Here is a 26,145-nt window from a genome sequence, read left to right as displayed (position 1 = left end):
AGGGAAAGGAAAGAGGAAGGAAGAAGGAGGAGAAGGAAAAAAAAATTGAAGAAGAAGGAAAAAGAAGAAACAAGAAGAAAAAAAACGTGAATAACACGTGACGCCCAGTCATGGCGCCATGTCATAATTAATAACAGATTTAACAGTTTGATTAACGGATGTATGAGACTGATCCAAAATTTACACTTTAGGTATAAATCTGAGACGAAAAAAAACTTGATGTATTAAAGGTTGAAAACCACCAAAACATGAGGTAGTTTCACCCTAAAAAAAAAAAATTCACACCTTCTTTCTCCGAAACAGCAAATCCAAACACTTCTTCGGTTGGATCCTCCACTCTCACAGTGTGCACAGCAAGTACAAGAGTCACAGCCAGATTCCAAAAATAGAATAAAAAACAACCAAAAGAAAGTAAGATTTTTGGGCGATTAAATTTAAATTAAACTCAATTTACGTGGGATTAATCAGCAATGAAGGATGGCGACGGCTTTCCAACAACGACTGCGGCCAGCAGCGGGAAGAAGGAGAGCTCGGATTCGGGTCTAATACTCGGGAAAGGCAGGTACAAGTTCTGGGCTTTGGCCGCGATTTTGTTGCTCGCGTTTTGGTCCATGTTCACCGGCACCGTCACGCTCCGGTGGTCCGCCGGCAACCTCAACCGCCTCTCCGACGACCTCGACTCCCGTATTCACGACGATCTCGACGTTCTTGTATGATATTTTCTTGTTTTTGTTTGTGGGTCGATTTGGTTGGATCTCTGATTTGATTGGTTAATGGGGATTTTGGGTTTTTTTTGTGGTGGTATAGGAAATGGAAGAGAGGGAGAAGGTGGTGAAGCACATGTGGGATGTGTACACTAATAGCCGTCGGATCAGATTACCGAGGTTCTGGCAGGAAGCTTTTGAGGCTGCCTATGAGGAGTTGACAAGTGACGTCCCTGGTGTTCGAGAGGAAGCCATAACCGAGATCGCTAAGATGTCCGTCCGCTCTGTGGATCTCGATCCGCCTCCGGTGCAATCTGCAGTGAGTGCCCTATGATTTGTCGTTTTTTGTTTTGTCTTTTTTTTTTTTGTTTGATTACTTAAGGACTTGTTTCGGGTTGATTTGCTCTGTGTTAATGAAGCTACATTGCTCATTAGCTGGACATTGCATTGCCTTTTTAATTAGTGCAATGGGTTAGTTTAACTTAAGGAGTTTGGTACTTCGATTAGGAAGTCTATTAGCGAAATGTGTTGTTGCGTTGTCCATTAATTAACCTGTTAATGATTATTGATTACCAAGGGAGCAACAGAGCAGCACTAATTCAAAATTTCTTTGCTTTCATTGTTTTGAAGATTGGGTGGCGTTAAGTAGGAATTTAGATTTGGATGCTCCTATGTATTGTGCGTTATTGATTGAGATTGTCCTGGTCAATGTCTGAGTTCAACCCAAATCTGTCATTGTTCAGTTTTCAATTGATTAGGTGCCGAAGTGACCTTAGTTGCTTGAGATTGCCTTGGTCCTTATAGGAGCACTGAAAACATGCGGACCTGGGTTGCTTGAGATTGCCCTGGTCAATGTCTGAATTCAGTTTTCAATTGATTAGGTGCCGAAATTTAGGCTAGGATGAGTGACAAACAGGACTTCTAGCCACATTTGCTGGCTGTGGAATTTCAATAGCCATTTTGCCTACGGAATCTGGGTTTCTATGTGGTTAACAAGAATTAGGTTTCACCACAGATTGTGAGCTGACCAAAGCTATTTTCTGAGAATTATCTTTCACCCTTTATATGAAGCTTAACTGAATCCATTTTGTATGCGATTGGCAAACCCAGATGAACAACCACAAATTAGTTGGATCCATTTGTGCATCATTAGTTTTCTTAGCCAACTTAGTTGCAACCCTAGATTGTCATCTGACCAAAGCCAAAATGTCCCTCCTTGCCAAGAACTTTCACCCTTTGTATGAGAATTAACTTGATCCATTCTGGAAGTGAAACTCAGGGGCAATCGAAGTTATTTTAGAGTAAGAAAGGGTGAGAGGCTGACAATTACCTAGTTGGATCTGCATCTGTACATCATTAGTTTCCTTAGCCGACTTAGTTGCAACCCCAGATTGTCAGCTGACCAAAGGCAGAAGCTACTTGGCCAAGAACTTTTACCCTTTGTATAAACATTAAATTGATACATTCTGCAAATGAAGCTGAGAGGCAGTGGGAATTATTTAGAGTTGGAAAGGGTGAGAGGCTGGCGATTACCTTCTTGGATCTACATCCTTGTTTTCCTTGGCTATAGGACTCTGAGATTCACTCCCTTCCAGTTAATGCATGTTAAGATATGTCTGGATGAGGATGTTCCTCCCAAAAATCTGTGATTCTACTTTCTTGGAGAAAAATGCAGAAAAATGTGATTGAGATAACAGATTACTGAGTTCAGTTTTCTCGTTGGGTAAATTATGTTATGTTGCTTCAATTTCCTCGGAATTGAAGACTTTGTTAAGCAGGATCGCATAGGTGTGGTGAATTAGCTTTCTAAGGGATAAATTAGGCCTCAAATGTTAAATTGATGCTTTCTACTAGTTCAGCAGATGATATATTTTTATGTAAAGACTATAATTTAGAGCATAATGAGCATTAGATAGCTTTCCAAACATTGAATTTTGATTGATCCTGGCAGTTAAGTGTATTGTTTATCATAGGAGAATGTCAATTGTAATTGGAGTCATAAACTATGTCCTTTTGCAATTTCTTGTACGAATGTCTTTGTATTCCTGTGTCATGCCCAACACAATCACAACAGTGGCACATGTTCTCACAAGATAACATAGTCGTGCAGTTGATGTGAATTATTAATTCAGAAGTTCAACCTATGTATGAAACCTACTCGTTTAGTTTCTTGGCATGAACATCTTGATCTTGACTAAGGAATCATTTCCTTGCATGTGCCCTGATGATATAACCAAGCCTTGCTATTTGGTTCCTTAATATCTGCAAATAATTTTATAGATGCCTATATCTTAGCATGGCAATCTGTTTACGCATGGTAAGTTTTAACATGTTCCGTCCTTTTTCTATCAGAGCGCACGAGAATTTAGTAAGACTTTGAAGCAAGCAGAGAGAGGTAGAGAACTGGTGACTTCTACAGGCAGTGGTCGATGATGTCTAGATTAATGTTGAGGACCATCGTTCAAGTCTCCGTTATCCTACATTTACGACTGTGTGCTGCCCAGAGTCCGTTGAGTGGTAGTGATGCGCACGGCCACACTCGGTTCTTGATATGTTTTTCATAGGGCAAAACTATATATTTGATTAGGTTCTTAAATGTTCTAGTTTTGGATATCAGAGTCTTGCCATGTGTGTGGTGTTAGAGTAGATGAGTTCAGAGTGCAGGAATTTTGCTGTTGATATTCTCTTGTTTTTATTTTTATAAATTCAATTATTCAAGTGAGAGGAATTTCTGAAGCATATTTTTCATGTAAACTTAAAAATGTTAGCATGACTCCTTCAACATGTTGCTTTGACAGAATTGATTGAATTATAGTGGGACCCAAAGTTTGATACTTTGAAGAAAAATTAAAAAACAGTACCTCGAATACATTATGAATAATAACGACAATCACATTTCAACGAAATAATACAAAATATAAATTAAAAAGCATAAGGATCTATATTTTTGTTTCAAAGAAAAAGAAGAAGGTCTGCAAAACAACAATGAACTCCATTAACGATAAAAATCTGGAACTCAACATAAAAATATTAGGGGTAAAATTGACAAATCATAATTTATTATAATTGGACCATTTTAGTTGGACTATTTTAATATGGACCTTGTACTAATCATTTAACAGTACTAATCATTAAACAAAACTTATAACATGATTTTTTTATTAAAACTAACAAAATTGCTAAAAAAATCATTGGTGACAAGTTCACAAATCACAACCAATACTCATACGCTTTTAATTCACCATTAAAAGCTCTATTACCTCAACTTTTGCAAGAGTCATCTTTGAAGAATTGGGCGGCGGACTCAGCACACTCAGCTCGCAAACCCCACAGAAATGAGGTGCCCCTACTGCTCCACTGGCCAGGCACGGTGCGCGACGACAACCAACTCCCGTCGTTCGATAACGGAGTGCACGTCGTGCGGCCGTGTGGTGGAAGAGCGCCAATCCCAATTCCACCACCTCTTCCACCTCCGTGCCCAAGACAACCCTCTCTGCCTCGTCACCTCCGACCTCCCCACCCTCCCCCACACCCAGCAACCCAACGACGCCGACGACGAAGACCCCTTCTTGCCCACCGGCTTCATCACCGCCTTCTCCACCTGGGCCCTGGAGCCCAACCCTCTCTTCCTCCGCTCCTCCCTCTCCTTCTCCGGCCACCTCGCCGAGCTGGAACGCACCCTCGAATCCACCTCCTCCTCCTCCGCATCCTCGTCGTCGTCCACCGTGGTGGTCGATAATCTGAGGGCCTACATGCAAATCATCGATGTCGCTTCGATTCTGGGGTTGGAAAACGACATCTCGGACCACGCGTTTCAGCTCTTCAGGGACTGCTGCTCCACCACTTGCTTGCGGAATCGCAGCGTTGAAGCTCTCGCGACTGCTGCTTTGGTCCAGGCTATCAGAGAGGCCCAAGAGCCTAGAACCCTCCAGGTAATTTCACTCATTAGTGCTAATTGGGTTAATTGGATGCATTTTGAGTTGATTTTTTTTTATTAAAAGTCTGGATTTTGATGATGTGTTTTCAAGTTTTGTGGTTGTTTCGGGTTATGGATGTTGTGAATTGGCGTTTGGTTTCTGTATTGCAGGAAATCTCCATTGCTGCAAATGTGCCCCAGAAAGAAATTGGCAAGTACATTAAGATACTTGGAGAAGCACTGCAGCTTAGTCAGCCCATCAACAGCAATTCGATATCGGTGCATATGCCGCGGTTTTGCACTCTCCTCCAGCTCAATAAATCTGCTCAGGTACCTTTTGTTCCGATGCTGAATTCGCTACTTGGACTGCTCATTGAATTTACATCACTTGAAATGAGTCTTCTGGATGCATATGCGTTCTTGTTGTATGGTTAGATGATTACTGAAGGAAGGAAATGTGGCACTGGAATTGTATGTGCAATCGAAAAGATTTTGTTTTTCTGTAATAAGTACAAAAACAGATTTTGGAGTTAAAAGTTTTGAAGTTGTGTTATCTCACAACAGCTATTCAAACCAATATCTGCTGGATTCTAGTCTTGATTGACTAGTTCCAGTGTAATTGAAAGCTAAATGGAGGCACATTTTTAATAACTCTGTAAATAACATTACAGTTTCTTAACCAACGTCACATCTTATTTGCTTCATCTGCACGCATATCTTCAATATATAGATTACAGACTTGAATTTGACCTTCTGTGACTTAAATTGTTGTATTTTATGCTTCATAACCAACGCCGCATCTTATTTGCTTCGCCTGCACGCATATCTTCAATATACAGACTACAGAGTTGACTTGACTTTTTGTGACTTAAATTGTTGTGTTCTATGATGAGAGTATTGAACTTGAGTTGTTCTCCTGATGAAGTCCATGATCACATACTTTCGTGTAGAAACTGGCGACTCACATTGGAGAGGTTGTCATCAACAAGTGCTTCTGCACGCGTAGGAACCCCATTAGTATCTCCGCAGCTGCAATATATTTAGCCTGCCAGCTTGAAGACAAGAGAAAAACTCAGGCAGAGATTTGTAAGGTGACTGGTCTTACTGAAGTTACTCTCCGAAAAGTGTACAAGGAGCTCTTGGAGAACTGGGACGACTTGCTCCCATCTAATTACACTCCTGCAGTTCCTCCAGAAAGAGCATTCCCTACCACTGTAATCGCTTCAGGCCGTTCTTCATCATCTAAAGTTGATTTTGTTGATTTACCACTTTATTTGGAGAGGGAAAAGCTGCTTGAAAGAAAACCAAACAAGCCAAACGAGGGATTAGACATGAACATTCCACCACTCGTATGTAAAGAAGAGTATGAGCGTAAAGGTAATTCTCAAGGTCCGATGAATCAATCAACTACTTTCTGGCAATCCCAGGTTCCATATGGGACTTCTGATCTAAAGACGGCAGGACAAAAGTATGAAAATGGTGTGGAAGGAATGGACACGGACGAGCCCCAACCTAACCAACAGCCTAATCCAACTCATACTATAAACCCCCCAAGTTCAGGTGCATGTCCAGTTACCAGGCAGTTTCGGTGCCCATCTACATCAAGTCCTTCTCCAAATGTGATGTATGTGCTGCCGCCGAAGCTGGCACCTGGTTATACCGAGCTTAGAAGCAGCGGTGGACAAAATGGAAGTGAAAGTGGCAGACACAGTGGGGAGGCCTAGTGGCGTAACTTCCTTCTCATGATCGTCGTAATCCTTCTGTATTTGAGCGAGAAAGGGGACACTCCCAGCTCGGCTAAGCATTCGATCTTCTTATCATTTCAATTGTGTGATATGATTAAATGCATTTCTTAGTCTTCTTGGCCCTTGAAAGAGTGGACTATTATTGTGAAGTCACAAGCTGATCTCTTTTTTTATGGAAAGTGAAAAAAAGAAAAATGTGTGATATGATTCATATTGTGCTCATGTTAGTCCAACTCATGTCATACTTTTATCAACTGAAAAAAAAAACAATATCATATTACTAGACATAAGATTAAAACAGTAAATTGTATTATTAGTCTCTCAATTTTAATTTAATTGGAGCAATGATTCATTCATTACAAATTTATTATCAATGATTTCTAAACTCATCAACATGTGCAACCATGGTCATTTTCGTCAATTCTGTTAGAATTTTCGTTAAAATGAGTTACGTATTATGCACGTGAGGCTAAATCAATGAGCAAATATGGAGAATTAAATAAGAAAAATTGTACCAATGGTCCCTCAACTTTATTCTAAGTAGAGAAATAGTTCCTAAAAATTAACTCAATTAGAGCAGTGATCCCTCAACCTTAGCTTAATTGTAGTAATGATCATTTCAACATAACTCATTTTGACATAGTTGACGAAAATGACTATAAATATACATTTTAATGAGTTGAGATGCCAATGATAATAAATTTATAATTGAGAGATTATTGCTCTAATTTAATTAAAATTAAAAGAGAATTGTTTTGATTTAGAAGCTCAAACAAACTCAAAGATTACGTCACTATTTCACCAAAAGATGTGGTGTTTTAGTTTTACCACCGCGTCAAAACAAGCATAAAAAGCATGTCGTAGATAATAGTAGGAAACAAACAAAAGCAGCGTGGAAATTACGACATGAAACGCAAATGCTCCGTCACGAAGCGTCGTGGCAATCAAGTAATTTGGTCAGATCACATAGGCATTTCTGTAAGCTAACTGATATTTCCTTCAGCAGTTACGTGTCTTCTTTCATGCGGAGCCGAAATCCTCTCTCCTCTTCTCTCTACCTCTCTCTCCCCATACAAACAAACACAACAAACTACAATTTCCACCGTCTATTTATCCACGTCACCGATCCGCGCCTTCAACATCCAACGGCCCCCCTATTTTTCGATGTGGGTAGGTTCAGCCCCCCGAACCCTAGCGACGGAGGGCAAAGACCAACGAGCCCCCTCTAGAGGTTTATCCCGCTCGCCCAATACGAATAGGAGAGAGAAAGTAGAGAGAGGAGAGGGAGAGGGAGAGAGAGGAATTTCATTTTTGGTCCTGAAGCATCTCCTACTTGCAGAAGAGTCCGTCCGTACATATAAAAGCTTAGGGTTTTAAGGCGGCTCAGAGAGACAAAACGATTAGGATTCGTGTCGTTTTTTCCCTTTGAATCTAGGGTTTCGGTTTTTCTCCCCATTTTCCTTCTTCCCGGGAATTGAAAAATCGTAGCTCCAGTGATTTTTCAGAAAATATATGATAGAAGAAAAGAAAAATTAGGGAGAAATTTTGTATATTTGTTCTTTGTATGAGATAAATTAGGGTTTCGAATTTGATGGACGAGATCTGGGAGCGAGCCGTTGAGACAGCGCTAGAGGGCCAGACTGACCACGCCGCGGCTCGAGCCCTAACCCTTGACGGCGCCGTTAAGTGTGTCCAGGGTCGCCTGCCCCCTCCGGGCCTTCTAGAGAAGTTCCAGAACCTTCAGCACCTCTCAATCGCAAACGTCGGCGTTTCGTCCCTGGAGCAGTTCCCGAGGCTCCGAAATCTCCAGAAGCTCATCCTTTCTGATAACAGAATCGCCGGCGGCCTCGAATTCCTCGTCGAAGCCGGACTCAACTCGCTGAGGGATCTCGACCTCTCAAACAATCGGATTCAGCAGGTCGAGGATCTCGCGCCGCTTGCGCAGCTGAGGCTCGTCTCGCTTGATCTGTATGAGTGTCCGGTCACGCACGTCAAGGATTATCGATCTAGGGTTTTTGGATTGATTAAATCGTTGAAGTATTTGGATAAGATGGACGCGGATGAGAACGAGAGGCCGGAATCTGACGATGAGGAGGAGGATGAAGAGGACGAGGAGGATGATCCTGGGAGTGGTGAAATTGACGGGGAGGAGCGGCCGTTTGAGATGACCAATGGGCACAGTGAGGCGGTTGAGGGAGTTGTGGATGTTGATGAGGATGAAGAGAGTGATGCGGATGAGGAGGAGACGGTGACTGCGGGCAGAGTGAACGGAGCGAATCACCCGGCTGAGAACGGGTTCCGGTTTGCTGCGGCTGGTGAAGATGGCGATGAGGATGAGGAGGAGCCCGATGAGGATGATGAGAATGATTCTGGTGAGGAAATCGATGAGGATGGCGAGGATGACGATGTGGTGGAAGTTCATGAGATTGAGGATAGTGATGATGAGGAAGATGGGGTTGAGTATGATGAGGATGATGATGATGACGACGACGATGAAGATGACGAGGAAGAGGAGGTTGACAATGATGAAGGGGATTTGGCAGAGCCGGAGAGTACAGGGCGGTTGACGAGCACGGAGGGAGAGATTGATGGGCATGAGCAAGGGGAGGATGATGATGCAGATGAAGATGATAATGGCGAGACGGGAGAGGAAGAGCAGTTAGTAGAGGAAGATGTAGAGTTTGAGGATGAGGATGGTGATGAAGAGGTGAGAGATCCCTTTAAATAACATCGTTACATTGTAAATTCTAAATCTTGGTAGTCTGCTTTTATATTTACAAGTTGCTATAATTTTATTTGCTTCTTGTTTCTATTAATTGATTGATTTTTGTGGCTGTGTTTAACGGTTTATGGCTGATGTTCTTATAGATTACAGGAGAGGAGAAACATGGCTGCTGTTCTAATTATGCCATAGCATCTTGTGCATATGGGTTGAACTTGGTTTTCTGCATAAATCTATGTGTTTGTCGATTGGTTTTCTTGTAGGTTTATGAGGTTGCTTCTTTGGAGTGTCTGCCCGAATATTTTGAGATAATGTTTGTGCTTTTGTGTGTTTATGTGTGGTATATAGCATATTGTGAAAGTTTCAAACCTATGATTTAGGCTGTTTTGCCTTATTCTTAGGTAATTGTTTTTGTTATACGGTTTTGGAAGATTTCTCAAAAATAAAATTTCTGCTGTAGCGGCCTTTTGTGTAGTAATAAAATTGGAAAAAACATATCTTAAAGTAAATGGAAGAGTATGCCTTTAAACCTCGCACTTTTATTTTGTGTTATTGCTACAATGTTTTTTGTTTTTAAAAAAACCATTATTTTGTGCCTTATCTTATGTGTTGTGTACTTCCAGTGTTGCTGGACTGCTTGTTTTAATGGGGATTTTTGTTTTCTTTTGAATTTTCCAAGTGATTATGTGTTATTATATCTTGCTGGACTGCTTGTTTTAATGGGGAATTTTTTTCTTTTGAATTTTCCAAGTGATTATGTGTTATTATACCTTGTGGACGAAGAAATTGAAGGTGTTATGATAGATTTTGAAGACCCTTTTTTGTCTATTTCTTTTGATTTATTTACAATTTTTGCGGTAAGATGTATTTATTTTGATTGGACTTAATCACGGTTTTGAAGTTCGCTAAAATGTTAATAAGTCATTTGTTCTTGTTTTCTGACTGCTGTTATGTTAGTACTTGTATTTGTTGATTTTGCAGCCAATTACCCCTCTATGTCTGGTTGCATGAATTTAGAGTATCGTTCTAAGATTTTCTATGTGGCGCACTCATGTTCCAGCTATTTCGATTCCTAAGTCGAATATTTGGCTCAGATGATCTTCATAGTAGTGTTCTTATAGTCTTGCCAGGCAATACGAAGCAGTGATAGGTTATAATACAAGGGTTGATTTTGTTTGTTTACTCAATGTGGTGTCTGTTTTTAATGTGTTGGAAGTGAATATATTGCGGATTTATTGTTAGGGCTGCAATTATACGACTAGTTATTTCATATGAATTTTAGCATCTATTTGTTAATTCCTGAATTTATCAACTTATGGAGACATGTTTGGCTGGCAGGAAGAGGACTATGGTGGAGGTTACTTGGTTCAACCAGTAGCACAGGCGGAGGAAGAAGATGCTGGGGGCAGTGACATGGACCCTGGGAACGAAGAAGGAGATGGCGAAGAGGAGGAAGTGGAAGACGAAGAAGATGACGAAGTTGAGGTGCTACCCCCCTCGTCGTCATCCCAACTCAAGCGGAAGAGAGACGGAGATGCAGATTCAGACGACAATGGAGAGGACGACGAGGAAGATGATGATGTGGTTGAGTACAGCAAGTCTTCGAAGAAGCATCGTTGACAGAGAGTCAGTAATCATCAATCTGGTGACAGTGTTTAATGTTTTTGTTGATGGTGTTCTGCTGTCTTAGTTTGGAAAAACAGAGAAACCTCGTAGAGAGAGATTAGATTAGATTTGCTTGGTTGGTTGGTTGGTTGTTAATAGACTTGGATTTTCCTGAGATGTTGGACAAACAACATATATAAAATGTTAAGGATGTTTAAAAAGTCGTTGGTGAATCATATAGCCGTTGCTGGATGTTATTCAAATGACAGTTATGCGGTGTTCTTGCTTGGAGGGGAAGGAGGGAAGAGCAATTGGAGAGTTGGAGGGAAAAAAAAGACTTGAAAATTTGTTGTTTTTTGGAGATGTGTTCGTTTGTCCAACCAGGTCGTCGTTTTTTTTTTTTTTTTTTTAAAAGGGGGGGGGGGGAGGATTGTAAAAACCCTCTGTAGATAGTCCTTGTATCTCTTTGTATATTATGTTGGCATTTAGGCTTCGAATCTTGGTATGTGCGTTGGGTTTTTCGTTTATTTGTTGTTATATTTACAGGTGACGTGGAGTTATGATTTGTCCGAGTAACGTTCCAGGTGGCAATGATTGTGAGGTGGCTATGGGATTTGAGACCTAATGTTAGAGGCGTCGATCTGATATGCAAGAGTGCAGCAAAGTATGATGCACTTGGTTGTATGGAGCTGTACCCAGGTGCTAGCTACTTAGTTACGGAGCGAAATTAAATTAGCATTTTATAAAGAAAAGGTTGTTGGTCATAAGCTCCTGAGCTGAACTTGTTGACGGCTTTACTCAAAAGCTAGCTGCAAGCTTTCACTTGCGATTGTGTGACTTTACAGCGGCTTGGGTGAGCTAGCAGTGCATGGAAGAAGAAAGAAAGAGATAATTACAAAACATGCCACTCTAGTGTCGGGTCGCTTTCTACGAGGGACGTAACGACCTAATTTTTCACATTTCTAAATTTGTTTAAACCTTTAACAATTAAGGCCACTCGTCTCCACTGTATAAGCCAATGAAATCATGGATAATTACTTTTAATTCATGAATTAAATAAATCAAACAAAAATTAATGAATTAGAGATCATTTTCCCCAATTTATATCGGTTGGATAAAGCTAATATCATTTCCCACCCTTCCATTTTGCATAAACCTCAAGTATGTTGCTACTTTCTCCAGCATCCACCTCACTATTACCAAAGCCATTTCACAATTTCAATGCTAGAGATAGAACAACAACAACAACCAGATTTGTATCTCCCCTGAAAATTTCAGCCAAGGCAAAGGAAAGCAGCGATGAGAGCACCCCCACCATTGCAGAGATAGCAGCCATTGCAGGAGGCTTAATCTCCACCCCTGTGATTGGCTGGTCCCTGTACACCCTCAAAACAACCGGGTGCGGCCTGCCGCCTGGACCGGGCGGTTCAATCGGCGCACTCGAAGGTGTCAGCTATTTGGCCGTCCTGGGGATTGTGGGTTGGTCCTTGTACACCAAAACCAAAACCGGCTCCGGTCTGCCCAACGGACCCTTCGGACTGTTGGGTGCTGTTGAAGGTCTGTCTTTCTTGTCCTTGCTCTCCATTTTGGTGGTGTTTGGGTTGCAGTTCGTTCAGAATGGCTCCATTCCAGGTCCAATCCCAACTGACCAGTGCTTTGGATGAGTTGGGATTATTGGCCGGTACAATCCTATCTTGTGTTTGTGGACACGGTTGGTTGGTCCTCCAATTGATAATGCTTTTCAATTACTAGGATAATGTGTAGGGTATCTAAAAGAAATATGCCATTACGATGTTTTTCCCAACTTTCCTTTCTTCTGTGAGTAGAAATGAATATCAAAGAATTACAAAGTGACTGAAATTCTTCTTCTTGTATTATTAACGGAGTAGGGTTACAGCAATTTATAGAGGCTATACAATTGTGATCCTATATTGAATCCTACAATCAAGGGAAATCAAATACTAAACAAGTAAGTGAATAACTAATTACAATATACAATATTGACTTAATCAATTTGAGATATCTTCCTTAACACTCACCCTCAAGTTGGAGTGTATGTTAATGACACCCAACTTGATGAGTAGCGTTTCAAATTGTGTTGAACTCAACGGCTTGGTGAATATGTCAGCTTGCTGATCAATTGTTTGTATGTAGACTGTATGCACCATTCATCCTTGAACCTTCTCTCTTATCATATGACAATCAATCTCTATATGCTTTGTCTGTTCATGAAACACTGGATTCGAAGCAATGTGTATTGCCGTCTAATTGTCACAAAAGAATGTGACAGGTTGTGGATGGATAACTCTCAAATCTTTCAAGATGTTCTTCGACCATGTAATCTTGCAACATGTAGTGGCCATGGAACGATACTCGGCCTCTGCATTGGAGCGGGATACAGTGGTTTGTTTCTTTGTTTTCCAAGAAATTGGTGCTTGACCAAGTAAAATACATAACTCGTTATTGACCTTCTCGTATCCTTGCATCTAGCCCGGTCGGCATTGCAAAATGCCTTTAATTGCAATGATCTTGTAGAAGGCAGAAAAATACCTTGTCCAAGTGCACTTTTGATGTACTTGAGAACCTTGATAACCTTTTGATGTCTCTTTTGATGTTCTTGCACCTGTCTCGTCAATCAACTTATCAGTTTAGTTTGTTTGTCACTTTGTGCATTTCTTAAATGTCTCACATGTTAGCATTTTGTAGACTAACCTTGTTTAATTCCTTCTCTGTGATGTCAAAGGTTCTCCTTGTTATGGCAAATAGCTTGTGAAAAATCTTTGTTTTATTTGACAAAAGCACTTGTTGATCTAAGGGTTAGGCTTACTTTGGTCTTGATTGAGGTGTAGTGATAATTCTTCTCTATAAATTGGGCTAAGTGACTTTTCCAGTACAAAACACCACCTATTTTGTCTTTCATTGTCATCTCAAAGTAAAATCATTTATCTGAGCTTCAATCTATTCACTCATGAGCAAAGTTCTCAAAGGTTCAAAAAGGGGAAAAGGGAAAATTTCTCAAAAGTATTGTCTCATGCAATGTCATGAAATATTAAATTCATTTCTCTCTGTCTCAAGAAGGGGTCAAAATGTGTCTTGGATTGTCTAAATGCAATTCTCTCCAATCATATCTATGGTTATGTGCTCCATATCACATTTTCCATCTCAAAAGTTCTACTAAGCTTGGTTCTTCATTGTGAGTAGTTTTGTGTTTAGATATTAGCTTAATTTTTTTTTGTGAGGATTGTGACTTAATCTCAACGGGTTATTAAAAGTTTGGTTAGCTTTTGAATCAAATCCTTGCTTACTTGCGTGAAACTTAGTTTTCATTGGTTGTCAACAATCTCTTTCCTATACCTGGACACATCATGGATGTGGTATGAGCAAGTGTTAATTTGTGTTGTGCCTTCATTGTGTATCCATAAAAAATTGGTTCTGAAGTATTGCATTGCATGTTTCCTTTCAAATGTACTTGCTTTGTCGAATATTTATTATCAAAATTGTCTTGGATGCTTGGTTATTGAATTTGTTTATTCTTGGATTTTCTCTTAAAATTCAGTTGGCTATAGCTCAAATGGTACTAGGTTTGTATATGTGGCGTGTTTTCTTATGTTTGTGTGTTATCTTCTCTCATGGTTTCATCTTGTTGCACTTAACTACTTTTGTTGTAATTAATTTCAACATTCTGACTAGTCACGTGGTCTAATCAGAAACGTGAGGTTAATTAAAGGTATTCTTGTCTTTGCACCATCTGTTTTAATTGTTGCATCTCATCCATTGGTTTTCATAATACGGCTTAGACCTTTCCACAATCTCCTAGTTTTCAACCTTCTCTAACCTATATAGGTTTTTACCATACCTTAGTTTGTGCCGTTTGCCCTGTTTGATTTCCTTCCCTCATTTTTCAAACTCTAAATCTATCTCGCCGAAAACTTTCACTTACCAATGGTCGGAAACACTACTATTGTCCGTGCTCAACCCTTTCGTTACTCTACTCGATCACAGACTGCGAGGAATTCCTCTAAAGTTGCAACTGATAATCAAGATCCCATATTTTCATCCACTCAAGCCAAGAATTTCTTCTCTACGGTGGCTGCTCGAAAGGTTATGCGTGAACGACAAATCATCTGGGATGATCTTTCCTTGTCTGACGTTATCTGTTTTGATGACCTCATTGAACAGTACAGGCTTCATAGGGTAAACTCTCTTCCTCCCAATTACAATATTTCTATGGTTCAAGAGTTTTACTCTAATATTCCGTCGAACTTTCTTGAGTTAGGTAGGGTCGTTTATATTCGTGGTGTTATGGTTGCTTTTGACCCGTCTATCATTTGTACTGTCCTTGAACTTGATCTGTCTTCTACTTCCGTGTCATCAAAATATAATGTTGCAACTAGTCAATATGACTTAAGTGCCTACCATCGTGAGGCCTATGTTGATCAGTCTATTCCACTCGTTAAAGGGCAGGTGTCAAAGTCTCATCTCAAACCTTTCTATAGGATTTGGTCTGATTTTATCCGTAGAAATGTCTTAGGAATGTCAAACAATGGTAACCCTACCATTAAGTCAGCCAGAGTATTGTTTGCCATGTTAACTCACTGTGATGTGCCTTTTGGTTTCTGATTTTCAAGTCAATTATGTCTAAGTCCAAACGTGTTTGAACCCACCAGAGAGGGTCTACCATTCATCCTTGTCTGATCACTCAGTTATGTGAACATGTTGGTGTTAAAAAAAGTCCGAATGATCTTTGTCCTAGAACCACTAAGGATCTTGACAGAAATGTGATGAACCTAAGCGATGTAATGTGTGTTGTAGCTCAGGGTGATCCTAAACCAGTTCCTCCGCCAAATGCCTCTCAAGACAGAAAAATAGCTTATCTAAAGTCTGAAATCAACTCCCTTAGAAAGCAATTTGTTGATTTCAAATCCTTGATTAGACACTCAATCTCCACACCATCTCTGAGTCAAACTTCCCTAAATCATCCATCATTTGTCCTCGAGCCGTCTCTACATCCTCCAAAACTTGTCCCTCAACGTCCCATGACTCTGTCACACGCGTCTTATCATATTGCTACTTCCTCCAGCCATTCAAGTGTCGTTGCTGCCAAGATGGCCGCAATCTATGCTACTAAAGGAAAGGGTGTGACCATCAATGTTCATCATCATGTCTCTTCTACTTCTACCTCGAAAGGCAAACACATCAGATTTTCCTATTCTTTTGATGAAGATGAAGATGCAGAAGGTTTTAGTAGTGGCCCGCACTGGAGATGCCCCTATTGAAGATGTCTTTGCTGTTGGATCTCCTATTGGCTCAAATGACTCATCATAATCCAAGGCGTTCTAAGTTTATAGGGAAGTTCTTGTGGGGGTTTTTAGTTTAATTGAGAGCAAGTGTTACTGGGGGGTTCTGTTTTGTTAGCTATTCAACAATGTTTGTTAAATTTAAAACTCCATTTTCTTTTAGTTTTTGTAGTAATTAATCTTGCAACTCTTTTGACTTTATCTTGAATCTTGTGACCTTTGAGCTTAAAACTGTTAGATTTTATCATTTTGGTTCCAAAACTTTGCACCATTGTGGGCTATTTTGGTTCTCCTAGATGCATTGACCCTTCCTTGTTGCGTGTTATGCTTCACTACTTATTCCTTGCCATGTGTTGTGCTTCCTTGTTAATTTCTTCCTTTGTCTTACCATGACTAAATGAGGGAGAAAAATTTAAATCACGTTTCAATGTGGTAACTAGAATATTGACTTAATCAATTTAAGATATCTTCCTTAACACTCCCCCTCAAGTTGGAGTGTATGTTTGTAACAACCCGTCCATAAATATTTCGGTTTTTATAATTTTAATGTGTGAATTTACGAAAATGCCCTTCGAGGTGAAATCATTGACTTTTGTTGACCTTCGTACCGTGCAACGTATGACCTATTCTATTAACGTATCCTTATAGTTCTCATTGTTACGAACAAGTTGGTGCAAACAGAATGTAATGTGGAGTTATAACGAAAAAGTTATAAACGAACGAAGTTGGGGGCAAAATGGTCATTTGACCATCATCTAGAAGGCTCCAAATTCGCTGGAGCATTGGTCAGGTGATCAAGATAACATTTTTGCTATTTTGTTCACTTTCTTATGCAACAAGAGGGGTAACATTTTTGTTAAGGGTAATGTTAGAGGACTAAATTTTGTAGACTAAATTTTGTAAACAAAATGACATGGAAATTTATGATTGCACTATTACTTAAATATTGATTAACATGTTTATTTCTTATTGGTGACACATTATTTAGTTTACAATTTTAGCCTCCTTAGCATTACTCTTTTGTTAAGGCATGTAAGTTAGGGCTACATCTCAATTACGCCCACCAGTAAAAAATTCATCTCCAGCCCAAATGGAAAAGGTTAATTATCACATAAATATTTTTTTCTACCAACAAATGAATAGCCCTCCAAATATCTATGTTGATGTGATTATGCACTCCAATAACTACCATTAAAATCCAATCATCATCAATTGCTAGCTTCTTACACTTTAATTGGAAATGCCATCCACATTTTTTAGTTTTAGAATTATTTCTATCCTCATCTTTTTTTTTTTTTTTTGCGGATTCGCTTACATATGGTTCATTTCATTCATTTCACAACCCAATGTAAGTCTAGGGCTCTTGTTAGCTTTTCTGCACCCAACCTATTATTATTATATATCTTTTAAGGTTTTTATCGGTCATTTTACAAATAGGCGAACTTGTAACTAAAAATTTTATTAAAAAGTGAGTGGAGACATAAGACACTGGATGGTAATAAAAGCACTTATACTACAATCTTCTACACTAATAAATGAAACTTTGTAACCAAAGAAATGCCCAAATCCTAGCCTCATCATCGCTCTTAGCCTTCCATGGTTTTCCTCATAGAGGAGGATTATCTCCCTTTATATTCCCCTCTCATTCCCTTCCCTCATCTCACATTTTACTTTTTGACTCTATAAAAAAATTAATATAAAATATTGATGTGACTTAATCATAACTGCTCAAATAAGAGGAAAGGAAAGAGAGAGAGAGATTAAGAGATGAGAGAATCCTCCTCCCTTCCTCATACCTTTCCCTAAACCAGTAAACCTTCATTTTTTTTTAACAAACGATATTATCTATACTTGTTGACCTTAAAAACTATCAAGCCTATGTGGCGTGCAGGCCGAGTAATTAATAAGCAAACTACATTTTTCGGTTATATGCAGGCATGCCAACTCGTCGGCCGAGTTCGGCCGTGAAGTAAAATATGTTGATGTGGCGTTGGACGCGCTACTAACTTCTTGATCTAGCGATTGCGGCCGAGGAAGGAACACGTCTTGGCCTTCGGGTTCTAGAGCCTGAAGACAAGGCTGCTAGTTTCTTCAATGTTCACAAATTGTCAGCGTCGGGTTCGGTCTCGGTAATTATATTCGTGAGAGTTTAAGTATACCAAACTAGTAACAGACTGTACGAACACAAATACTCGAAATAGATAAATGTCTTGATTGTAAATGTGGTTAGGCCGTCAGAATGCCAAACTCTAAAATGTACTTGTGAATATCCAATCATAAAACTCGACTTTCAATGTGTCGAGCCTAGTAACTTGGTAACACCTCACTTCACCAAGAAGGCTAATGAGATGACTTCTACCAACAAGGACTCTGAAATCTTTGTTGACCGAGACTTAGATAAATAACCAGTCGGCCTCGAAGCAGTGTTGTTTATCCAAACTGAAGGTGCTCTTTGGTTGGCTGATTTTAAGGCTCCAGTGTTGTCTATCCAAACTGAAGATGTTGCCAGTTGCCTTCACAGTGCTGTCTATCCAAACTAAAGATGTGTTGGCGAGATAAAAGGGAAGAGGAAAAAATCTCAGGGTTGTTGAGAAGCTTTGCGCATGACAATTTGTGTGTTGATTTGAAGGGGGCATTTGAATGATGCACTCCCCTCTCTATTTATAGCAGTGAACCCCCTTATGGCCGAACTAGAAATTTACTTGGATTAGAACTCCTCAACCCAATCTGATCAGATTTCGGCCAATCCTAACCCCTATAGAACTTTGAACCAAGCTTCTTAACGAACCAGATTCATCCCCTAATTCTAAGCATCCTTAGCTTTAAGATTCCTTGTTGCATTAGGGTTCAACTACCTCACATTTATCTAAACCAATCCTCTTTGTAATAGGACTCGGTCAACCTTGGCTGGACAGCCAAGGACAATATTCTATATGAATGTTACTGGATTAAGAACGACTCTAAGCTCGGCCCAAAACATTATTTTGGGCCCAAACAACACTAAAGAGAAGAGGGTGGGCTTAGCTTCACAATAGGTATAACAATAATATGGTTCAAATTCGGTCAAGTGTCCTGAACGGAATAGAAATATAGTTCTATTCAGAACCAGAACACACGTCTCCCCGAATGCAAACAACCCCAATTGACTTCGCTTTATTAGTCAAGCCATAGTCATACTTCACACAATAGAAAGAGGAGCCCAAAACCCCCAGCAGAGTCCAAAATCTCAACACCTGTTTTTCTTCAATTTCTTCGTCCCGATCGAGACCTCTCCTCCCCGATTTGGCGAATCCGATAGGTACGATCACTCACCATCTCTCTACTGTCACTTTGAATTATTCGATTTGATTGATTAATTATTGTTGTTAATCGGGATTAACTCTCTGTAAATTTGTACATTAATGCCGTATGCTTCCAGTTTGTTCGCATTTTGCCATGGAAATTACTTAGAGTTCTTAGTCTAGGGTTTCACTTTCTGTGTTGTCTGTGTCTTGATTGTGATAGGCGGATTTTGGTGTTTTCATTTCTGTTATCGTCTGTTTGGCAGCTCAGAAAATCTGGGGAAAGCGTTTTCTTTTTCAATTTTCAGTTTGTGTATGCTCTCAATTTGTAAGTGTATGAAAATTGGTAGATTCTATAATCTGTGTGCAAGTTGATTATGGCGAGTTCTTCAGGTTGGTAATCTCGTCTTTTAATATACTCTGAGATCCCAAAATGTGAAGTGGCATCATGTAATTTAAATTCAGAGAATATGCAGAAACTGATAGGGATTGATGGTTGTTTGCTCGATTTCGCCGGGTCTAGTTTTTAGAAATCGATTATGAAATTTATGAGTTACGATATCCTTTCAGGTTTTTGCGTATAAAATCGAATTTGCATTTGGTACTCTGTCAAGTATGAAAGCATTTAAATACAAGAGAGAGGTCTAATTTTGTACTGGTTGTGTTTGCTTGTGTATTCAAATGTCACTTTTTGTTTAGTTTACATTGGTGAACCTGTAATCTTAACAGTTCTTTCTGAGACGTTTTGGAGATTGATTGTTGTCGGAGGAGAGGAAGATGAGCGTGATGGATCGGGGGAGGAGAGCAAATAAGTTGGTAGCAAACATAAACAGTATTTTATACATGGACCTCAAGGACATCATTAGGAACCATGCCCTCCAGTTTCTACCTGCTAAATCACTTTTCAGGTTCACTGGAGTTTGTAGGGACTGGAAGCTCGATATCACAACCCCTTTCTTTGCCCACAAGCAGTCAAATAGCTTTCATGATATCTCGGGCTTCTTTTGTCAATCCGGCACAGCCCCACCTTCATTCATATCTCTTGACCCCAATGCGTATGGTGTTCCAGATCCACCTCTGAACTTCTTGCCTGAGCCGGTTGAGATAAGGACTTCTTCCAATGGATTACTTTGCTGCCAGGGTCGTGATGGCTATAAGGCTTACTACATTTGCAATCCTGTTACTAGGAAGTGGAAAAAACTTCCCAAGCCAAACGCGGATCACGGATGCAACCCTGCTATTGTTCTCATCTTTGAACCATCTTTGCTCAATTTTGTGGCTGAGTACAAGCTCGTATGTGTTTTTCCATCCGTTGATTTTGACAATGGATATGAGTTTGAGATCTATTCCTCCAGGGATGAGTCTTGGAGAGTTTCTGGTGAGATTTACTTTGGCAATCATCCACCCGTGCCAAGAACCGGTGTTCATGTGAATGACATAGTTTATTGGGTATTGGATTATCAGATTCTTGTTTTTGACCTGGCGATGGAGCGCGCACAACTTTCTGGCAGTTTTTGTGAAACAGGAGGAATTGGGGCCCTGGGTCGGATGGATGGAAAGCTTTGTCTGGCAAAGCCTAGTCTTACAGGACTAACTGTGAAAGTGTTGTCTAACGCCTACACGAACACTATGGGGATGCACAGCAATGTCAAGGCATGGGAAACGAAACATCAGATTAGTCTATCCCCTCCACCATTCGATTCAACGACTTATAACCATCGAATGATGACTAATTATATACTGTTTGCCGGTGGAAATGTGGTCTTGTATCGGAGTGGCGGAAAATTGCATACACATGACCTGAAGACTAAAGAAACTCAATGTTTGGGTGATGAACTTGATCAGAATGCAAGGATTGTTTCGCATGTGAACAGTCTTGTGGAGATCTAGCTTGCCTCTCTTATGTCCTACTCTGCCATTCTGAAACACTGAAGAAAAAAAGGCATTGGTTAGTTGTATTAGGTGATTGTGTTTTTAACTAATTAGGAAAAAACTGCTTTTCTTTTTCTTTCCCCACTTGGAGAGGAGTTGACTGCAAGCAAATTTGTACTATTTTTTATGTTTAAATAACACTCGTTATGTTACTTTATCTATCTAATTAAGGGCTCTTTTGAGAACCATTTCGATTAGTTTTTAGTTTTCGGGTTCTTCAATAATAATTTTGTAGCCTTTTTGAGAAGTCCGATATCATCACCGATTTCCATCAATGAGGGAGGCAATAAAACATCTCGACGCTCACTGTTTGTTCAAGAAATTTAAAAAAAAAAAAAAGAGTGATCTCATGCTCCATTTGTTTCCCTATTCTGATGGATTCGTTCGATGTTCCATGTAAGGTGAACGATCATGTCCCTTTATTCTAGCCCCATTCCTGCAAGTTTAGAATACATCGGAGTGACAAGTTGCAAGGGCTTAATTCATGCCCGAAGGAGAAGTGTACATTGAGGTCCGGTGAGGTTTTCTGCAAGTCTTCGTCCACAAACTTTGGTGTAGTCCGATTCCTGCGTGGAGGGCTTGGTAGCTTTGGTGATAGCACCCTTTGTTGGAAAAAATAAAATGGGCGATACATGAGAGGATTATTGGAGAATATGATTGACACTGTGGAGAAAATGAGCGGTATGGCCTATGCTTAAATATATTGAATTATTAATGAGTTCGGTTGTTTTGGTTTACATGTCGACTAAGAATTCATGGTCTCTTGTTTTTTGATTTGATGTCAAAAGTCGAGATTAAAACAATAAAAGTGTATTCATATTTTTCACCTTTAAAAACATCTCCAATCTGTAGGAAAATATTAAAAGCTATAAAGTCATGTTTGACCCTATAATAGGGAGAACCAATGAAAAGTTCATTAGAAAGCTTTTTTTTCTTATTATTAAGGATATTTTTATATTACAAAGACGAAAAACCAAAAAGGAGTCACATTTCACGAGAGTTTTAATTTAAAAACAATCTTTAATGATAAAGAAAGTATTCCTGATAATAAAAAGTGCGCTTAATTATAAAGAAAGTTGTTTAAGCGTTTTTTAATTAAAAAATATTGCAAGGTGTTACCGTCCTATTAGATTATGAATATGATTGTGTAAATCCTAGTAGATCTAGGAATATCTCTTATATTCCTATTAGGAGTTGATTACCTATTAAGAGTTGTAATCCTAAAAGGGTAAGGAATTAACTTTCCCTACTACTATAAATAATTTATAGGCACAATGAGATGGAATAGAACACACCCACAAGTACACATCTCTCTATTCTCTCTCTATGCCACACCTCATCTCTCTCTCTGGCCTCCATACTTGTTCAGTAAATTATGCATGCAACACGTTATCAGCACGCTCTTGACGCTGTACTAAAGAGAGTTTGATCTTCAATTTGATAAGTATTACGTTGTAATCATTCTTTTTCCAATTAATTTATTATTTTATTAAATTGATCTACATGTTATTGATTCAATTTAATTTTGTTTGTGTTGAACGTGATACAACGTATTGAAGATGCAATTCCAGCTTTACGAGAAGGATCTCCTACAAATTCAAAGGTTTTTATTATTTTCTGCCAATCAGGTACGCTTAAAATAAAGGAAGATATTTGAAACGTCTTCGAAGTATGAAAACATTCTCTATGATGCATGAACCTATAAAAGCTATAAAGTCATATTTGACCCTATAATAGGGAGAACTAATGAAAAGTTCCTTGAAAGTTTTTTTTTCTTATTATTAAGGATATTTTTTATATTATAAGGATGAAAAACAACTAAGAAGTCACACTTCATGAGGGTTTTAATTAAAAAAAATCTTTAATAATAATGAAAGTATTCATGATGATAAAAGGTGCACTTAATTATAAAGAAAGTTGTCTAAGTGTTTTTTAATTAACAAATATTGCAACGGACTTCTTTTTTTTTTTTTAATTTTCTACCAAAAATATGGTTGTGCAGATTATATCATCTCCTATGCATATGGAGTGAAATAGGACTTTTAATTTTTAACTCTTATGCATAAGAGAGGGATTAAGTGGGGTGTAGTCAAATAAGGATTTTAAAGGATTTTAAAAGACTTTAGAATTTTAGTGTAGTCAATTAGGATTTTACAAGATTTTAAAAAGTCTATTCAAATAGAGGGGCAGTCGATTAAAAGATTTTGAAAGACTCTATAATCCTTGTGTAGTCAACTAGGATTTTAAAAGATTTTTATAGAGTCTATGCAAATCTATAGGTATTCAAAAATTCATAGATTTTGAAGGATTTCATTCAATAAGAGATTTTATAGAATTTGAGAATGAATGCTAAGCATAACAAAATCCTACCTCCAACCCTAGGATTTCTTTTCAACCCCTCACTAATGAATGCTAAGCATAACAAAATCCTACCTCCAGCCCTAGGATTTCTTTTCAACCCCTCACTTTCTTTTTCTCTCTCCCACACTGCAACTCGAGCTTTCTTTCTCACTCTATTTTCTCCGAGAAACCCATCTTTCCTTCCTTCCTTCTGGGTTTCAGCCACCCACCACATCCTCTCAATATACAATCAATATACCATTGTATATGATCATATACAAAGATAGAAAAGTTGATCAAACCTTTGAAGATAGGACTTGAAGAAGGCGAGAGATGGGGTGTGGATAATTGTAAGGTTTGAGTTGCATTTGCTAATGGACTCCTTCATTTTTCCTACCTTTGTAGCATCCATTCCTCTCTCTCTCTCTCTCTCTCTCTCTCTCTCTCTCTCTCTCGAATAAAAGGAATCACTTTTTTGAAAAAGTCAAAAGCCGAAAGCGCTTTCATGAATGAATGATTATGGTGGAAGGTTTCTGTTGTGGAGGACCATGGACATGGCGGATAGGGGTTACTTGGGAGAACTGGGCACATTTCTTCATTTACTTTCAGGTTTGTTTGTACCATACTTAGGGCCTCTGTATTTAGATCTCGTATAAATACTCGGAGGACTCAAATGTAATTATGTAATAAATAAAAAGGTAAATATGTAATAAGTGAGGAGCCCTTATTCTATAAAAGAACCCCTCACTCTCCTCATTAGAAGAGGCCAATTCCTAGGCCATACCCTCACCCTCTCAGAGCTCTCATCTTCACAGAGAAGCTCTCTCTATCCTCTTCAACATCTCAGAGAAATACAATATCAGTGTGGACGTAGTCAAAACCTTGGGGTGAACCACAATACATTTTCTTGCAAATTCACGGTCAGATTTACTTTGTTCCAAGACCCCTCCCGTTTTGTGCATCAATATTTGGCGCCGTCTATGGGAAACAACACAAAAAATCATGTCGATTTTCTCTCAATTTTTCATCTCACCACCGTGAATCTGCAGAAACCAAGAAACAAACACCTGCACTGCAAAACCCAAAAAAAAAAACTCGATCTCTCTCTCTCTCGGTCTCTGCCCATAAAAGAGCCCCAAAGATTCTCTTTTTTCTGCTTTTTAAAGTCTTCATTCTGCCCAAAAAACCCCAAACAAACGTACTAAAACGACTTCGTTCTTAGATGCCCCTAGTCTTCACTATCCTCGGTCCTTACTCTACCTCACAGAGCTTACCTAACCAGATCAAAGATGCCATTATAGCCGTCCATCTCAAAATTTCCCGGCAAAGAGAGTGGAAGAAGAGCCCAATAAACAATCTTCTTCTCTCTGTAGCGTAAGGGCGTTTGATTTGTATTCTGCTTCGAAACGATGGCGTTTTAGTGGGCTCTCTTCGTCCTCGGATTTGCTTACGCCGTTTGTAGGTTCCTCTTGATGCTCATTCCCCCCAATGTGCCTTCTATCGAAGTCGATGCTTCTGATGTGTTGGATGATGGGAATCAGACGCAGGAGAATAGTTTCATATACGTACCTCCGAGGGGAAGGACACCACAAGAAGAGACCAAGGTTCATTACTATGAGCCTACAACCATGAAATACTTGGGATATTTCCCTGCACTGACACTCGTTGAGGTCAATGAGCGTGTAGCTTAAGCAAGAAAGGCACAAAAAGTATGGGCAACAAAGAAGAGCAATCATTGAAGCTATGCGGTTATCAGAAGATAAAAAGAGTAAAATGAGTCTTAATGTTGCTATAGATGGGGAAGAGTCTAACGGCGTAACATTTCCACATCATTTTAAGGATGCATCAAAGAAATGGCTGAAGTTTGTGACACAGGTTAGTCTGATCATCTTCATCTGCTATCTTTGTTTCATCTTCCAGCACAGCCGCTTCCTCTCTGTCATCGTCCTCGGTTGCAACAAACAGATTAGATATGGCTTCCTTTAATCGTCCAGCTGCTTTTGAAAACTGTGTAAAGAAAAAGTGGTGCAGTCATTGAGGGGTCATGTGTGCACATGAGAAACAAAAGCAAAAAGGGAAAAGACACACTCCACATGATTTCCTTATCTACCATCTGCAAAAGGAAAAAGAAAAAGAAAAAGGGGCATCAGGAGCACATAAGAAACAAAAGTAGAAAAAAGAAAGTAAAAGTAAAAGAAAGCAGAAAAGAAAAGCCGAAAAGAAGATGCTCCACTTTTTCCACTATTCCACTATCCCACGGGATAACATGATTAAAGACAAGAAGATGCCCACCAAGTTTCCTTGTCTCTACTTTCTGTTGGACCAGAAGATGGCCATTAAGATGCTGAAAACATGTAATTTATTTTTCTTATCTTTCAGAGACATCTGTATAAACCCCATCAGAGGGTAATTAAATAAAAATAATAAAAATAAAAAAATAAAAAACAAACGGCAAAGCCTAAAATAATGGGCTGGAATGTTTTGTGGAAGGCGAAGGCCTATATGCCCAAAAGAGCCAGACCCTCTATTATCACTAACCAGGTGATCAAAACTACGCCAAGTACTCCAAAATTATTCGGCAGCCTGCCGCTATTATCACCAAC

At 39.3% G+C, this 26,145-nt stretch overlaps 5 protein-coding genes across 7 annotated transcripts; all 5 read left to right on the top strand.

Annotated features, from left to right (window-relative positions):
- Nucleotides 1-320: 320 nt before the first annotated feature.
- On the top strand, nucleotides 321-3,538 carry LOC126604884 (uncharacterized). Its single transcript, XM_050272210.1, has 3 exons — nucleotides 321-710; nucleotides 808-1,023; nucleotides 3,057-3,538. Exons 1-3 carry the CDS (start codon nucleotides 471-473, stop codon nucleotides 3,135-3,137), a joined length of 537 nt encoding a protein of 178 aa, XP_050128167.1. The 5' UTR covers nucleotides 321-470; the 3' UTR covers nucleotides 3,138-3,538.
- A 380-nt stretch (nucleotides 3,539-3,918) lies between these two features.
- On the top strand, nucleotides 3,919-6,576 carry LOC126604942 (plant-specific TFIIB-related protein 1). Its single transcript, XM_050272272.1, has 3 exons — nucleotides 3,919-4,636; nucleotides 4,792-4,950; nucleotides 5,571-6,576. Exons 1-3 carry the CDS (start codon nucleotides 4,040-4,042, stop codon nucleotides 6,342-6,344), a joined length of 1,530 nt encoding a protein of 509 aa, XP_050128229.1. The 5' UTR covers nucleotides 3,919-4,039; the 3' UTR covers nucleotides 6,345-6,576.
- A 1,010-nt stretch (nucleotides 6,577-7,586) lies between these two features.
- Nucleotides 7,587-11,796, top strand: LOC126603478 (acidic leucine-rich nuclear phosphoprotein 32-related protein-like). Of its 3 annotated transcripts, none has more exons than XM_050270332.1 (3): nucleotides 7,587-9,072; nucleotides 10,426-10,713; nucleotides 11,277-11,796. In XM_050270332.1, exons 1-2 carry the CDS (start codon nucleotides 7,957-7,959, stop codon nucleotides 10,705-10,707), a joined length of 1,398 nt encoding a protein of 465 aa, XP_050126289.1. In that variant the 5' UTR covers nucleotides 7,587-7,956; the 3' UTR covers nucleotides 10,708-10,713; nucleotides 11,277-11,796. The 3 variants fall into 3 exon arrangements, with proteins under 3 accessions (XP_050126289.1, XP_050126288.1, XP_050126287.1); XM_050270331.1 differs by having other exon boundaries at nucleotides 7,588-9,072; nucleotides 11,239-11,796; XM_050270330.1 differs by lacking the exon at nucleotides 11,277-11,796 and having other exon boundaries at nucleotides 7,588-9,072; nucleotides 10,426-10,913.
- LOC126603479 (uncharacterized) lies at nucleotides 11,782-12,552 on the top strand. The gene has a single exon (XM_050270334.1). The coding sequence runs from the start codon at nucleotides 11,856-11,858 to the stop codon at nucleotides 12,354-12,356; it is 501 nt and encodes a 166-aa protein (XP_050126291.1). The 5' UTR covers nucleotides 11,782-11,855; the 3' UTR covers nucleotides 12,357-12,552.
- A 6,590-nt stretch (nucleotides 12,553-19,142) lies between these two features.
- LOC126605572 (F-box protein At5g07610-like) lies at nucleotides 19,143-21,399 on the top strand. Its single transcript, XM_050272978.1, has 2 exons — nucleotides 19,143-19,287; nucleotides 20,000-21,399. Exon 2 carries the CDS (start codon nucleotides 20,048-20,050, stop codon nucleotides 21,158-21,160), a length of 1,113 nt encoding a protein of 370 aa, XP_050128935.1. The 5' UTR covers nucleotides 19,143-19,287; nucleotides 20,000-20,047; the 3' UTR covers nucleotides 21,161-21,399.
- The last annotated feature ends 4,746 nt before the right edge of the window (nucleotides 21,400-26,145 follow it).

Source organism: Malus sylvestris, chromosome 15 (genome assembly GCF_916048215.2).
Source record: "Malus sylvestris chromosome 15, drMalSylv7.2, whole genome shotgun sequence".
Lineage (NCBI taxonomy): Eukaryota > Viridiplantae > Streptophyta > Magnoliopsida > Rosales > Rosaceae > Malus > Malus sylvestris.
This window is presented reverse-complemented; position numbering and strand designations above follow the sequence as displayed.

What these genes read in the sequence shown, in the direction of transcription:
- LOC126603479 (XM_050270334.1), top strand. Translation starts at nt 11,856, where the DNA reads ATGTTGCTACTTTCTCCAGCATCCACCTCACTATTACCAAAGCCATTT.
- LOC126603478 (XM_050270332.1), top strand. Translation starts at nt 7,957, where the DNA reads ATGGACGAGATCTGGGAGCGAGCCGTTGAGACAGCGCTAGAGGGCCAG. An exon ending in ATGAGGATGGTGATGAAGAG is followed by an intron (nt 9,073 to 10,425) that starts GTGAGAGATCCC and finishes TTTGGCTGGCAG; the next exon opens with GAAGAGGACTATGGTGGAGG.
- LOC126605572 (XM_050272978.1), top strand. Translation starts at nt 20,048, where the DNA reads ATGAGCGTGATGGATCGGGGGAGGAGAGCAAATAAGTTGGTAGCAAAC.
- LOC126604942 (XM_050272272.1), top strand. Translation starts at nt 4,040, where the DNA reads ATGAGGTGCCCCTACTGCTCCACTGGCCAGGCACGGTGCGCGACGACA. An exon ending in AAGAGCCTAGAACCCTCCAG is followed by an intron (nt 4,637 to 4,791) that starts GTAATTTCACTC and finishes TCTGTATTGCAG; the next exon opens with GAAATCTCCATTGCTGCAAA. An exon ending in AGCTCAATAAATCTGCTCAG is followed by an intron (nt 4,951 to 5,570) that starts GTACCTTTTGTT and finishes ACTTTCGTGTAG; the next exon opens with AAACTGGCGACTCACATTGG.
- LOC126604884 (XM_050272210.1), top strand. Translation starts at nt 471, where the DNA reads ATGAAGGATGGCGACGGCTTTCCAACAACGACTGCGGCCAGCAGCGGG. An exon ending in ACGACGATCTCGACGTTCTT is followed by an intron (nt 711 to 807) that starts GTATGATATTTT and finishes GTGGTGGTATAG; the next exon opens with GAAATGGAAGAGAGGGAGAA. An exon ending in CGCCTCCGGTGCAATCTGCA is followed by an intron (nt 1,024 to 3,056) that starts GTGAGTGCCCTA and finishes TTTTTCTATCAG; the next exon opens with AGCGCACGAGAATTTAGTAA.